The 15,358-nt window shown below is 31.3% G+C and overlaps 3 protein-coding genes and 1 long non-coding RNA gene across 7 annotated transcripts; 3 read left to right on the top strand and 1 right to left on the bottom strand.

The window, feature by feature from the left end:
• The first annotated feature begins 1,524 nt into the window (after nt 1-1,524).
• LOC105763002 (peroxisome biogenesis protein 3-1) lies at nt 1,525-3,053 on the top strand. Its single transcript, XM_052625169.1, is given in 8 exon segments — nt 1,525-1,640; nt 1,838-1,856; nt 2,016-2,078; nt 2,307-2,385; nt 2,388-2,477; nt 2,480-2,507; nt 2,593-2,790; nt 2,894-3,053. Coding segments are annotated over 8 exon segments (753 nt in total).
• Nucleotides 3,054-4,710: 1,657 nt separating this feature from the next.
• On the top strand, nt 4,711-5,075 carry LOC128035350 (uncharacterized). The gene is made up of 2 exons (XR_008191754.1): nt 4,711-4,823; nt 4,924-5,075. It is a non-coding gene; the product is annotated as an uncharacterized LOC128035350 (long non-coding RNA).
• Nucleotides 5,076-10,391: 5,316 nt separating this feature from the next.
• On the top strand, nt 10,392-12,661 carry LOC105763003 (transmembrane emp24 domain-containing protein p24delta3). Its single transcript, XM_012581011.2, has 4 exons — nt 10,392-10,713; nt 11,430-11,642; nt 12,155-12,231; nt 12,301-12,661. Exons 1-4 carry the CDS (start codon nt 10,507-10,509, stop codon nt 12,443-12,445), a joined length of 642 nt encoding a protein of 213 aa, XP_012436465.1. The 5' UTR covers nt 10,392-10,506; the 3' UTR covers nt 12,446-12,661.
• A 142-nt stretch (nt 12,662-12,803) lies between these two features.
• LOC105763001 (F-box protein At1g10780) lies at nt 12,804-15,358 on the bottom strand. 4 transcript variants are annotated; one of them, XM_052624933.1, is made up of 5 exons: nt 15,262-15,358; nt 15,109-15,160; nt 13,773-14,517; nt 13,408-13,688; nt 12,804-13,319 (listed from the first exon to the last, which is right to left on the bottom strand). In XM_052624933.1, the coding sequence occupies exons 3-5, from the start codon at nt 14,512-14,514 to the stop codon at nt 13,083-13,085; spliced, it is 1,260 nt and encodes a 419-aa protein (XP_052480893.1). In that variant the 5' UTR covers nt 14,515-14,517; nt 15,109-15,160; nt 15,262-15,358; the 3' UTR covers nt 12,804-13,082. The 4 variants fall into 4 exon arrangements, with proteins under 4 accessions (XP_052480893.1, XP_052480892.1, XP_052480894.1 ...); XM_052624932.1 differs by having other exon boundaries at nt 15,109-15,175; nt 15,262-15,329; XM_052624934.1 differs by lacking the exon at nt 15,109-15,160 and having other exon boundaries at nt 15,262-15,326.

Below are 15,358 nucleotides of genomic sequence, written 5' to 3'. Positions count from 1 at the left end.
TTAGGGATTTAAGGTTTAGGGATTCAATTGTCGAGTTAAGGTTTTGAGTTTAGATTAATTATTTTTTTAATTTATATTTTAAATATGTTCTTATATAATTGTAAAATAGATAATAATAAATCAAATATATTGAAATTATGAGTATAGTTTAAATTATTTAAGAGATATATAATAGATAGATTTTATATGTATTGAATGGTTAATTTAGAGGTTTAAGGTTAAGGTTTACTTGAGATTTGTTAAATGATAAAATTTTATACAATTAATTAATGCATTTATATTTAAAAAATGTAATCTAAACCATTTGATATATTTAAATATTAGTTTAAATAGAATTAATAAATAAGTTAAAAAAGTAATAGATTGATATGGATATTTATGTATAATTATTTATTTTGGAGAGGACCAAATTATAAGAAAAAATACAAAAATAAAAATGATATGGATATATAGGTAATTATTTAATTTAGATAATTCTAAATTAATAATTAATTACAACCATTTTATCATTTGTTTTCTTATTAAAATATACAATATTTATTTTGAGAGTACTTTTATTTTATAAAAATTCAATTTATAAAAACAAAATAAAAAATTTTTAGCATAGCAAAACGGCGTCATTTTGTTCAAAATGAAATAATATTTTGCGGCGTTTTTATGAAAAACGCCGCAAATAATAAAAACCAAAATAGCAAAACGACGTCATTTTGTTCAAAATGAAAAAAATTTTGCGGCGTTTTTCATAAAAACGCCGCAAAAGATAATCAATAGCGGCGTTTGCGGCGTTTTTTTTATAAAAAACGCCGCAAAAAATAAATCAATTTATAAAAAATAAAATAAAAAATTTTTAGCATAGCAAAACGGTGTCATTTTGTTCAAAATGAATTAGCGGCGTTTATAAAAAACGCCGCAAAAAATAAATCAATTTATAAAAAAACAAAATAAAAAATATTTAGAATAGCAAAACGGCGTCGTTTTGTTTAAAATGAAAAAAAATTTGTGGCGTTTTTATGAAAAACGCCGCAAAAGAAAAAACGCCGCAAAAAATAAAATAAAATAATTTTAGCATAGCAAAACAGTGTCATTTTGTTCAAAATGAAATAGCGGCGTTTTTTATAAAAAAACCGCAAAAAATAAATCAATTTATAAAAAAAATAAAAAAATTTTAGAATAGCAAAACGACGTCGTTTTGTTCAAAATGAAAAAAATTTGCGGCGTTTTTCATAAAAACGCCGCTAAAGGTAAGCAATAGCGGCGTTTTTATAAAAAACGCCACAAACATAATTTCACTTTAAAAAAATGGCACCGTTTGGATAGAGATTTATTAGTGGCGTTTTTCTAAAAAACGCCGCAAAAGGTAGACATTACCGGCGTTTTGATGAAAAACGCCACAAATATTTATTGCATTTAAAAAAATCGCGCCATTTACCCCAAAATTTCCCCCCTAAAATCCTTAATCTTCCCATTTAAAAAATCGCACCATTTCCTCTCTCTGGTTTTTGGGCTTCTTTTCACCCTCAGAGGATGACACTGTCCACATGCTTCTCTACCACCACGGTTGCTGATCCCATTCCCACTTCAGATCCGCATCCACCCCATTCATCCGACTCTCAATCACTCATGGTCGTTTCCTCCTACAAGTTTGCTGATTTCCCAGGCCATTCATCCGACCATGCTAATTTCCATTTTGACATTTTATTTGTTCATATTGCATGTAGTTTATATTTGCCATCTTGAAAACAACTCCAACGAAAATTTCAACAGTCTTTTTATATTTGTATTTTTTTTTCAAACGCCATTTTTCAAATCTTTTCCTTTGAATTTCTGATCCCTTCAGAGTGCTGAAAAGTATTCAGGTACTTCGGTATTTTTCACTTTCGCATTTTATTTTCTCCAATATTTGAATTTAGTTCCAATTTCGCATTCCATCAGGTGCTGGAAAAGATTACCCTTGTTTATCTTAAAATACAGGGTAGGGTTTGTTTTCTCTTTTTTGATTTTTTCCTCTTCCATAGTTGCTTACTCCAAATGGATGTTTCGCTTCGATAGCCAATAGTAGCAAATATGCTTTATTTAAGGTAAGTTTTTCCCTATTATTTGTTTATTTCGATTTTATCTCCGGGTTTTCTGCTCGTAGCTTGTTTTGTGCTTCAATTACATTTTTTACTAAGTTGCATTCGTTAATATTATGCATCGATATCGTTGATTGCTAATTTTCGTTGTTGTCATTTAATTACTACTTTATACTTTGCTCGCTTCAGTTTTAATATTGGGTTTTAGATTTTCTTTTAGTGTTTTTTCAATAGTTTGTTGATAAATTAGTCCTTTTTTATCTTGTTGCATATAGGGATCTTTGGAGAAGGCATAGAAGGAAGGTTTTGGTTACAAAGGTGTTTTAGGAAGTGGGTATTTGTTGTATAAACTATATGATGCTCACAAACGTAGGCTTATTGATTTGGAAAGGCAATCGGCAAACGAACGGAAAACGATGAATTCATTAAAGCTCAAGAAGACCGATCAAAATCATTATGATCTTTTATGGAAAAATTCTCCATTTTGTTCTTATAGTTTCGGTTTTCATTACGTTGATAGAATGCAACTCCATTTTGAGAACATTCAAAGAATTGCTGATACAACAACATTACCTCATGCAATGCCCCATTTAAGTTGCCGGATAGCTGAAGATTTGAACTTTTCACATCTAATGGAGAGACTAGTGAAAGGGAAGGATCAGCCTAACAGTTTGTCTTCTTTAGAGAAACTTGAATTATGGGACAGTCTCAAAATTTTGAGTATGAAAGTTGTTGCCTTTTGTTTTCTCTGGATTTATAAATTGCAAGTTCTTATGGCATGCTGCTGAATCTAATCATTCATAATTGATACTTTTTTTTTCAAGTTTTACAAGAATGGTGATGTCAATATGGGCAGTAACCATTCTTAGCTTATATATTAGAGTTCAAGTCAACATTCTAAGAAGATATTTGTATATTGATATTGCACGTGGTCTTGGAAGCTCTTATTTACTTGTAAGCGCTCTACATTTTTATCTGTAATGCCTGATAAATATGTCTGATTCATCTGTTGTTAATTAGAATTGATTGTTGAACCATGTCAACTTAGCTTTTACCTCTCCATATGGTGAAATTTCTGAAGAGTATTATTTTAGTCTAAATTTCCCTCTTCTAGTGACAGTTGGCATATCCACCAGATTCCATTTTAGTTGCCTCTATTGTCAATAACAGAGGACCTTTGTAATGATTTTTCTTTTTCATTCAGCTGGTTTATTGAGGTAGACTAATACATGAATTTGGCTTATAGGATGAAGGTGTTAGTTGATGCAAAATAATTGTGGGATATGCAAATCATGTAGTCAAATGTTGCCTGTATTTAGAAAGAAAAAAGGGGGGGTTCAGGGCTTTGGAAGAACAAAAGTAAATTTAGGTGCCTTTTTAACCTAACTGATACCACCATATTATTGGGAAACATTGCAAGCTACCTAAATAAAGGGGTTAGTTGATTCTTGGCTAACCCTTCTTGAATATTTGTTTTGATTCAGTCAATTGTGAAGGCATATCAAACATTATTAAGATGGTTCACATGGAATCAATGACCTTGAAAACTTTTATGTTACAATTTGTTTTCTTGTAAGGTGCATTAATTTTTAAGCAGCTAGCTTAAATAGTTAAATGATTTATAAAGGCATGTCCGAATTTTTATAGCCACTTGATGGATAATGTCGGTTCTCTTTTCCTGTGATGTAATTTTGGTTTTGATGCTAAAATTCTAACCTTGCGATGGGCCGTGGTTTTTACTGCAGATGTAATTTATAAAGGCATGTTACCTCTTCTTTTTTCTTTATACAACTTCTCATGTTTGTATTTTGCTACCGAATGTGTTGGTTGGTATGTTTTTGAACTGTTACGTGCATGATAGATCAATACAATTAGCGGTGGTGCCATTTTTTTCTTACTTGAGCAGCTCCTACACAAAACTGATGCTATGTTGTGTCATTACTAAAATTAGATTAGAATATATGTGGCAAAATGATTTGATAAATGAGTTAGCCTTAAACTGGGAGAAGATAAAATAAAAGGAAAGGGGAACATGGAAATCGTCATGATTTGTTTTTGGCTATTTTAGCATGTAATAGACAGAGCTATATTTTTAGAATTTCTTTCTGGCCAAACTATTGTTCTATTTCTGTAAGTGAAAAATTGGAAAAGGTTAATAATTTAAAGATTAGTTATCCATGTGAGTCTGTATAAAAAAATTATATATGTAAGTCAAATTTTAAGAGATTATGAAATCAGTAAAATATTTGGTGAAGAAAGGAAAATCGTAACAAATGTAACAAAATCATAGTTGATCCCAAGCTGTTAAACTTTTATAAGTAGGCATCAACTCTTCACTGAGTTTCTCTTGAGTTGCATACTTAAACTCTCCCTTACAGAAGTTTTGGATAACTCTTACTTTCTCCAAAAGGGTTTCCATTGAAAGAGTGGTGGGGTCCTACAAATGGAGGAGTTATCGCTCACAGTCCATGTGTCTTAGAAAAAGTAGATTGTCCTTAATAGAAAGCTCATCTGTGAAGTTGGTTTGCGTGACCTCCCTTACTTTTAACAGATTGCAAAAAAAATGCAATGAAAGATGGAAAACCAATTATAATCGAGGTGTCATATTGCCTTAACCAATTACTTGGTTTGCGAAGTTGGATTGGGGGCATAATTAAACTTTATGGTTGAGGCTGACATGATTCTCTCTTTGTAACAGGTCAATGAGTTCAAGTCTATAGAAAAGTTCAAAATTTTCAATACAAACAATTTGTAAGTCATATTGCCTTAACATGTTAGAACTGTCTGTTTGGCTTAGTACCATGTCGTCTCTGGTGGATTTCTAATTTCTAAACTATAAAATTGGCTGCAGGAGGTCAATGGAATCAAGGTTCTTCAACTGGAAATTGCAACTGGTGCAGCAATTAGGGTATAAAATTGTACCAATTATGGTTATGATGTATTAAAATGTAAAAAGATCTGTCTAACCATATGTTTTCCTTACGTGATTAAGTTCTTTGATCATACTATTGGTATCAATGTACCTCGATCACAATTCTTTATACGTCTTGTTCATGAATTTCCATTTTAATATGTCTTCAAATTAAATTATACATTTCTAAATTGGATTTGTGGCGTTTTTATAATATTTTATTTTTTTATTTTTTATGACCTTTAGCGGCGCTTTTACCAAAAACGCTGCTAAAGGTCATGTTCTTTAGTGGCGTTTGTAGAGAAAGCGTCGCTAAAGAACATGATCTTTAGCGGCGTTTGTGGCTAAAGCGCCGCTAAAGAACATGATCTTTAGCGGCGTTTGTGGGTAATGCGCCGCTAAAGATCATGTTCTTTAGCGGCATTTGTGGGTAAAGCGCCGCTAAAGATCATGTTAGCGGCGTTGTCAATAGCGGCATTTTTTGCGGTGCTTTTTGGCCTAAAAAATCGCCGCTAAAAGCCTGTTTTGGTGTAGTGTGGGTTTTTATCTTTTGGTGTTAAGATGATAAGAAGGATTTGATATTGAAAAATTACCCCAATGAAGATGAAATCAAATGAGATGAATTTTGAGGTTGAAGAAGATGATAAAAGATCAAGAATTTTTTTTGTTAAAAATATTTAATTACTTTTAGAATTTTTAGATTTTCATATGTATTTTATATTTTTTAAATGTTTATATATATAATAAAAAGTATGGTTTTATAAAAGAAAGACATCCAATCAATTTTGTTAAACGTCTACTAGTAAAATAGATTGAAAAGTATACTTTAGATACTAAATTAGGATAAAAAAATTAAATACTAAAATGGAAAAATGAAAATTTTCAGAAATCAAATCAAATTTAATCAATAAAAATAAAAAAATCATCTGATATTAAGTTATACAACCACTTTTAATATGAGATAATATAATTAAATAACTTGAAAGATTAAAAATGAAGGGCAGCAAAATGACCATGATTTTGGTTGTCTACGTCTTCTTGTTGTTGCCACTGAAGCAAAGACTACTGTGCTGAAGGGGTAGCTATACCATCTTCAATGGAAAGTACTAGGTGGTTCTAAGTGTTCCTCTAATTAGTGGAGGATTCTAAGATTAAATTTTTACGAGATTAATGAGGATTCTCAAAAATTTTAAGAGAGATTAATTAAAATTTTCTACAAATTTCAAAGGAAAAATCAGAGTTTCCTAAAATTTTGGAGGCCTAGGCATAGTAATTGCCACCATAGCTTCATGTTGAAAAAATTGGTTAAAAAAATTATTTTAAAATGGTCTTCTCTATTATTATCATACCATGAATTATGTCAGGTGTGAGCTCGAGCAACATGAATCAAATCACAGAAAAAGAAACGACATAATTACTTTCAGTTAAAAAATAATCTCTCTATAAAAACCGACAAAAATTATAATTCCCAAAAATATAATTTATTTTTAATTAATAAATACCCACTACTTTGTGGTAGAATAACTATAACTCACTAATCATGAAGTATGCATTTTAGGTTAATAGTGTCATCTATTTATATGAAGAGGTATAAGAATTCTGTTTTACCAATACATTGATAAATAATATTTATTTAATAGAAAACACACTCCTACTCTAACTAGAATAGAAGGTGGGCGGCACACCTTAGTAAATATTACTAGGGTTGTCGCCCTTCACTTATTGTATGATGAACTTTTAACTTAACACTTTATAATTTAATCCAACCCAATACTTATTTTCTATTCCTCAAAATAAATATTATTCATTAAATTAATTAAATTAACTAAATTAATTTTTCAATTAAATAACTTTCTTAATCCAATTTTAATTTTATTAAAATCATAACAACTTTACCTTAAAATAATCTATGAAGAAATATATTTAATTTCCTTATTCATTTATAATGACTAATTAATTTAATTTTCAAACTTCAAATATTTAATTATAACTAATTAAATAATAATTTGGAAAACCTTAAATTAATTCTTAAGTGATTTTGTACTTAACAAGAAAACATATTCATTTGTCAATGCAATCCATTTCTCTTACATTATCATTTCCATTTATTTCTATTTATTTGGTGCTACATGCAATTCATTTTTGTTTCAACGAGCTAACGGAGGTACCGATTAGACATATATAATTAGGGCTCAAATAATGTATAATTAAGTTTCAACTTTTCGTCTATTAATTATAAACTTATTTAGTCACGAAGTCATTTTACTAAAGTATCATGACCGAGTTCTCCTTATTATATATCATTATGAAAGTTATTTAATAAGTGCTTGTCCAATGACCTTATCATAAGTGTGTTATCCTCATAGGACATATTTAATCTCTTTGAGATAAATTCGTTTTCCCAATATAATCTTATTTTATCTCATGGTAACCATTATATCTTACTTCATGAAAAGTCAATTACTATCAAATAGTAATTAAATCATTTTTCACAAATACAAATTACCCAAGGCCACGTTTACTTTTCATCTATCATGTAATGTAGATGAGAGGATATTATTTACCCTTTAGCTGGGTTATGAATTCCACTATTGTGGAATGATGCTATATATCGCAGAAGTCTAATACTTAACACACCATCTTTCGATTCTTTATCTATTTGAACTCACGTTTTTACTTACATTAAAGTATTCGAGCCACGCGTATACAATCCACCGTTCACTTAGGATTAATGTATGTCACACTATGAACGTTACACGTGAATAAATCCATAAACGAATCTAAATCTATTCTACTTGGGTCCTTTCCGATGTACTGTTAATCTAGTCAATGATATCTATGTCTCTATCTTCTGGGAGTCATCCGTTCAGATGCTTAAGAGAAAACATCTCTCCAATTGAACTTGATAGGCGCCATGTTAGTCTTTTAATCGGTTTGTTCATTTTCGATTAAACTAAGGACATAGTTAGATTATCTACTGATACAAGTTGCCATGTTGTATTACGATCTAACCACGTAATATCGCTTATTATTAGTTAAGCTTTAGATAATTAGTAAGCTAATATTTGCTTTCATTTTGTTTTGCGTACAAAACTTATTGAGAATAGTATACAAAGAATATTAATGTAATCAACAAATATTTTATCAAATCAATTTGTTTGAAAATACAAGTATAAATAGAAGAAAATATTAAATTTAGGCCACTAGATACAAGACGTTAATGCTTGCATAGGTTTTTGAAAATTTAATTAATTTCGTATTTTTTCTATGTTTTCAAGTTTCGTTTTGTTGGTTGATTGTTTGAAATTTATTTTCGTAGCAAATTGAAGAATTCATTGTTCTTTTCAAGTAATGAAATGTAGGGTTGAAAAAAATTAAGTAAAATTGTGTTATTTTGAGAATGGAAGTTAAAAATTGTGGTTATTTATAATCTAAAAATTAAGTAGTGAAATTATTTAAAAGTTTCATTTAAAAATTATTTTTCAAAAAGAATTATATAAATTATTTATTTAAAAAATTAGAAATACTTATGAAAAATATTTTGAAACTTTGTCAATCAGTATTAAAAAACTATAAAACAAATTTAAAAATCCAAAACCAAACATTAATATAAAAGACTAAAAATCAACCAAATTGAATTACTCTGGACAAAAATTTTAAATAACCCAATCGAACCAAATTGATATCACTTAGGCCCGATCCCGAGGGTCGTTTGGAGGTGCGGCCATTCAAGGCCCAAGGTTGAAAAATGTTCAAAATATTGTTTTTCAGTTTTTAAGTGGCCTAAAATTTTTTTTCTCTAACTTTTAAAAGTAAAAAAAAAAAAAAATTACCAACTTTTAAGAGGCTCCAAAAAATTTTTCTCAAACTTTTAAAGAACTTAAAACTCCATTTTATTGTTTTGCCTAGAGCTCAAAAATGTCAAGAACGGGCCTTATATCACCCCTAATTAAATGTTAATAAAATCTTTGATTTTTAATTATATATTTTGTACCTAAGTACATGCATTTGCAACACTGGCAAAAATCTATTATTATTATTATTATTATTATTATTATTATTATTATTATTATTATTATTATTATTATGATGGATTAACCGGATAATTGTTCAAAGGTTAAAATATATTATTAGTCTCTATATTTTAAAAAATTTCAGATTTACTCCATATATTTTAAAATTTTAAAATCCAATCTTTTTATTTTCTCAATTTAAAAATCTTAGTTCAATCATTATTGTTGTTGGTAGTTTCATCAAAATTTGTCGAGTTAACATGTTTATTTTTATCAATCATATTTCACGACTTATGATGACAACCTAATCAAAATTCCAAATTGACAAATTTAGACAAAAAATGCTTATGATTTTAATGACTGAGCTATGATATTTAAATAAAAAAAGTACACTTACATTCCTAATTAAAAAGCAACTTAAAATATTTTATTTAAAATTTTGAATTCTTGGAAAAGGTTTTATTTTTAAAATTTTGAAGTTAATTTCATAGATTTTGGATTTATAGTTTTAGTTTTTGGATTTTTAAAATATTTTTAGGTTATTTGTTGACATGGCATATAAGATAAAATAGTGTCATGTTAGTAATACAAAGATTAGGGTCAATTTGCTTCACGTGAAAAAGTTAATGTTAAATTGAATAAATGTGTAGACATTAAGAGCTAAATTTATTATTTTGTTTTATATACAAAAGGTTAAAATAAGCATTTAATGCCCCAATTTTAACGGAGTGGTTATTTTAGTTTTTTTTATCAAACTTACAAGGATCAATTAGTCCATATTTTTAGTACAGACATCAAAATGCAATCTAAGGTATAATATAGGAACTAATTTGATACTTTAATATTATTATTCATTATTAATTTTAAGGTTAAAATATGACATTAGTCCCTATATTTTGATAACATTTGAGATTTAGTCCTTATACTTTAAAAAGCTAAAAAAATTCTCCTACTTTTTCAATTTAAAAATTTTAGTTAAACTATTCATTGTTGGTGATTTCCATCAAAATTTGTCGACTTAACACGTTTATTTTCTATCAATCATATATCACATTATATGATGGTAACCTAATCAAAATTCTAAATTGACAAATTTTGACAGAAGACAATTACGATTTTAATGAATAGATTGAGATTTTTAAATAAAAAAAGTTACTAGATCTAAAATTTTAAATTTTAAAGTACAAGGATTAAATCTTAAATTTGGTCAAAGTACAGGGACTAATAGCATATTTTAATTTTAATGGATTTGAAAAGTGTAAAACTAATATAATAGTGGACGTCAAGATGTTGACGTGGAAAGATCTTAGTGGAAGAATGCCAAGGTGGCAATATGCTTTGAAATATAAACTGTAAAAAGAACAAACAACGAAATTGAAGGAAACTGAAGTGGAGGTGGCCGTTGCCTTGTTGGTGTTCGAACCTTTGATCGAAACTTTTCCGATCTCACCCTCCAAGAAAAACCCTAACATTGTAGAGGAAGAAACCAGATATTTCGTTTAGGAGAGAGATGATAAAGGCGATGACATTCCCACCGTTTCTCGTCGTATTACTCTTGGCTTTGAGTACTGGTCCACTGTGTGACGCCATTTGGTTGAATATTCCAAAAACCGGCACCAAGTGCGTCTCCGAGGAAATCCACAGCAATGTCGTTGTTTTGTCTGATTACGTCGTCGTTTCCGTGGAAGACGGTCAAACCGCTACCATTGCCGTCAAGGTTTAATCTTTTTCTCTTCTGTATTTCTCCCTTTTGATCTTGTTACGAAAAGGTTACTAGGATTTGTTCTCTTCTTTTCTAGTTTTGATTAATACATATTTCTTTCTTACGGATAAAACTATTTTTCATACAGATGAGGAAAAATTAATGAAATGTTTAAACTTTGCTGTTATTTGTGATTTTAAATGAAAAAAATGGGAGGTTTGAATATATTGTTCATGTTTCGGAATCAGATTTGTTATTGTTTTTACTTGAACTAGCTTGCTTTCGGTATAGAGGTAGAGTTATTCTGTTTTGATAATTTGAGCTGTAATATCTTAAGCATTAGCAAATTATGGAAAAGCAGAGATATAATAATAGATTATACAATAAAAAAACGTGTACTGAATTCTTGGGATCCGATGGTATTTCTTTCCTACTTCAGAATTGATTTCTCTTAAGTTAATATTTGAAAGATCACCGTAGGAATATTGGATGAATGGAAACTAATGAAATTATCACTACATTTTCTCTCATTATATTTTAGAATAACCTTTGTTGATCTCCAAATATCATGTTTTGGCGTGGAGATTAAGTTACCGTGCCATAGTTTATATTTGTAATATATTTTAAATATATGAAAAAGAAATGCCTGAAATGGTAAAACCCGACAGTGATGCTTCCTCAAACATATTAGATTTGCAGTGAATTTCAAACTGAAAGCTTGTATTGTGCAGGTGACATCCCCGTATGGGAACAATCTTCACCACAGGGAGAATGTAACGTATGGCCGGTTTGCATTCACAACCGAGGAAGCTGGCAATTACCTAGCATGTTTCTGGTCGGATAACCGTACTCGTGGAAGCGGTGAAGTTGTTGTCAACATTGACTGGAAAACTGGGATTGCAGCTAAAGACTGGGAGTCAGTTGCCAGAAAAGAGAAACTTCAGGTCAGCATTTTTCTTGAAGATTCCTTGTTTAGGGTTTAGAAAGGAAATCATGGGTCCTGCTCCCAGTGCATTGTAACTAAACTTTTGTTCCAAATATTTTTCGAGATGATCATACTTATGGAGTTTTGTTTGTTTTAGTATCAGTTCACAATAGAACTCTTTTACTGCCAAGCTTCTATTTTTCCTGAGCCACAATTTGTACAAAAAAGAATTGATATGGTAATTGTTGGTTTCATCTTTTTACTTTATGGAGTTTGCAAGGTGGGGTTGAAAATTGATTTTATGCATGTCCAAAGCTTGAAATTTTGTATTCTTGGATCAAACATTTTGAATTACTTTGGGATTCTTTTTGATAAATTCTACACAAACTGGTTTGAGAAAGGAAATGAATTGGAATTATTGATGAGTACAACATATTACATTGCAACCAAACTTCTCTCATATTCTTGTTTCTATTTTCATCTTGTTTTGTATACATTTGTGTGTTTCATCATATGCTTATTTACATACAGGGTGTTGAGCTGGAGCTGAGGAAACTCGAAGGAGCAGTGGAGGCCATTCATGAGAATTTACTCTATCTGAAAAGCAGGTAATTATAAATGTTCTGTTCAGTTTAAAGCTAACATCCTTAGTTTATCTCATCCTTATTGGATAACAGAGAAGCAGAAATGAGGAGTACGAGTGAGACCACAAATGCCAGAGTCGCGTGGTTTAGTATCATGTCTTTGGGTATCTGCATCGTTGTTTCAGGCCTGCAAGTGTGGTACTTGAAGCGATTCTTCCAAAAGAAGAAGCTTATCTAAATTTTGATCGGTAGATGAGAAAATTCAATAATTTCTTTTGTTTTCTTGTTATTTTTCTTTTCATGTATGTTGCACAACGGAAATTTTGATTTGATGCTATGTTTTCGCATCATGTTATATATAAATCAGCATATTCTTTGATTGAAGGTTACCACTGGTTTTTTACTCTTTTTATTTGAATAGCCTGTGCTCTGTAGCTCAGCCCACTGCAATTTTTAGAACTAGATTGATACGATAAGGCAATAGCTTTGCACTTGATTCAACTCCAGCCATTTTACTTTTGCCTGAGGCTTTGCGGGCCAGGCAAATGATGTATGGGATTTTAGCTATTCAAACAAGATTAGCTCTGCAAGTGCAATTCCAGGTAAATAAGGGCCAACCGATGCAATTATTTTGTTCAACGAATCGTTTAAGTACTAGCTGGATGTCAAAGGCAAAAACTTCAAACGCCTAAATAAACTTGAGTTTTTGATTGCAACAGAAGACATTGCAACAGAAGAGGTGTGAAATGAAAAACTTGAGAAGTTAAAAGCATCTCCATGAGAATCATCATGAAGCAACCATCTATTCGAGCCGTTGTTTGATTAGCAGTCAATGCTGTTCACTTGGAACAAATAGGAGGTGGCTGTTGTCAGCCTTATTCAATTCGAACTATTTTGCGGTTCATAAATTTAAGCCTGCAAATCTCATCAAAGAATTCATCCGTGCTGCTATGGCTGCTCTTCATTTGAAGAATCCTTATTACCATTTTCTTCAAGTTTTTCCCATACTTGAGAAGGGATTCCAGAGTGTTCATTTTCTGTTCAGCATTTAATGGTGATCTTACTTGGACCACAACTTCCTCTAGGCAGGGAATCACAAATCCTGGCTCTACCTGCAAACACATATTTTCTTTAATTCTTTGATGGTCAAATTAGGCCAGTGAATCAACAATAACCCTAGCGCTGTTTTTATCAACTTACATTTTTCAAGCTGTTTTTCTGGCAAAGAGCAGCAAACATGGCTCCATGAATATCAAACTTTTGAAGCTTGGGATGGCTATTAAAAAATTCAACAAAGTCAACTTCTGGAAAGGGTAGAAGGGCCTCCAAATCTCCTGTAAATTCAACCTTCATGTAGAGATGCTTCACCTCATTCGACCATTCCAGCATTTTACTTATTGCATCCCAGCACCATTGGACCCCTCTCATGGACAAGGATTCAAGCGCTGAAAGCTTCCCAAAGTCTACCATGTATACTCTGCCTAAAGCATCACAAAGCAAACCGATTATTAAAATCCTACACAACTGAGAAAAGAGCATACCAGGATCATAAGTGGAATCTTTACCAGCATTGTTCGCTATTGAAAGGTTCCTCAGGCATGAAGTCTCACGGACTCGAATCCAACTACAGCCTTGCACCTCAAGAAGTTCAATTTGCGGACAAGTGAGAGAAAGGGAACAATTCCCCGAGCCATAAAAATCCAGCTTACAGTGCTCCAAGTATGGCAACTCAATCGAAACTGATCTAACCCCTTCACAACCAAGCAATACTAAGTTAGTCAAGTTAGGGCATGCACCAAGTGCAGCAGATAATGCGGGATCCTCCAATCTTGCTCCAACGATTTCAAGGCATAGAAGGTTTTCAAAAACATCCCACTTGGGCGGATTAGCCATTAACACACCCCAAAGCTTCAAAGACTTCAACTTCTTCGCTGCAGCAATACAGTCCAATTTGGAAGGGCTATCAAGACATGCCTGATAATCCATAACATTATCCATTCTTAGCTCAAGATCCTTGAGTGATGAATGCACCAGCGACAGCCACGAAGCAAGGCCTGCACTGGTGAATGGACTGTAAACAACAAGCTCCTCCAAGCATGCAGTTGCGGAAAGCATTTTCCAGACGACAGTGTCGGAGCTATAACTGCCTGGACGGCTATCAAAGGAGTTGCGAGGGAAGTAGAGACTTCTAAGGTAAGTCAATGACTCCCTCCATCTCTTGGATACACAATTACAAGCTGCAACATCCCGAGCATTGCTCAAGTGTGACAAAATGTACTGAACAATGGCATCTGGAAGAGAATCCATTTCCTGAGAATAATGATAAAAAAGTTAACCCTCAATTATTCCTCAATACAAGTATTAATGTTACTTTCCCCTATTCCATAAGCACCCACCAAATGTTTCTTTTCGAAATTATCAAAAAAAAAAAAAGAAGAAAAAAGTAAACGAAACAAGCTTCTGCTCCTTCTAATACTTAGAAAAAAGTAAACGAAACAAGCTTCTGCTCCTTCTAATACTTAGTCGAGGGATTATTCTTAGCTTCATCGATTTTGGTAATAGCTAAATTAAATTAAAGACGTATGTCGAAATGTAACAATAAAAATCCTGAAGAAAATGAACTACAAGTAACCACGCAAATGCATCAAACTCTTCTTGTGAGTTAACACATTAAAGAAATGGATTAGTATTTCATAAAAACACGCTCAAAAGCATGAAATCTGAAGAACCCAGATAAGATATGAACATTTCAAGCTAAAACAACATTGAATTAAAGAAAACTACACGGTATTAACAAATTTTGACCCCCCCCCCAAAAAAAAAACTAAAATTTATAATCAAAGTTGAAACATGGGTATACAAGAAGGGAAGTTGATAAAAGAGATAAAAATGGGAACTTACAAATATGATTTGAAAGATGAAGAAAAAGAGACAGATCTGAGCTTTTGTATTTCTGTGAAAAAAAAATCTGCTTTGAAGAGAGACAAAGGTACAGAAGATAAAAATAAGAAAAAAATATAATGAAAAAAGAAAAGAAAAAAAAGAGGAACGTACAAACAAAGGCTGGCGCAGTGGCGCGCGTAGATGGAGGGTTTTAACCTCTGAGGGTTGTTTCAAATTTTAAAAAACTTGAAGAGAGAGGGACTTCCAT

The sequence above is a fragment of the Gossypium raimondii genome, chromosome 12 (assembly GCF_025698545.1).
Source record: "Gossypium raimondii isolate GPD5lz chromosome 12, ASM2569854v1, whole genome shotgun sequence".
Lineage (NCBI taxonomy): Eukaryota > Viridiplantae > Streptophyta > Magnoliopsida > Malvales > Malvaceae > Gossypium > Gossypium raimondii.
This window is presented reverse-complemented; position numbering and strand designations above follow the sequence as displayed.

Bases quoted from the DNA above. Each gene is read 5' to 3' on its own strand.
- LOC105763003 (XM_012581011.2), top strand. From the start codon at position 10,507: ATGATAAAGGCGATGACATTCCCACCGTTTCTCGTCGTATTACTCTTG. The intron at 10,714-11,429 runs GTTTAATCTTTT...TGTATTGTGCAG, and splicing joins CCGCTACCATTGCCGTCAAG to GTGACATCCCCGTATGGGAA. The intron at 11,643-12,154 runs GTCAGCATTTTT...ATTTACATACAG, and splicing joins CCAGAAAAGAGAAACTTCAG to GGTGTTGAGCTGGAGCTGAG.
- LOC105763001 (XM_052624933.1), bottom strand. From the start codon at position 14,514: ATGGATTCTCTTCCAGATGCCATTGTTCAGTACATTTTGTCACACTTG. The intron at 13,689-13,772 runs GTAAAGATTCCA...GTGATGCTTTAG, and splicing joins TTCAATAGCGAACAATGCTG to GCAGAGTATACATGGTAGAC. The intron at 13,320-13,407 runs GTAAGTTGATAA...ATGTGTTTGCAG, and splicing joins AGAAAAACAGCTTGAAAAAT to GTAGAGCCAGGATTTGTGAT.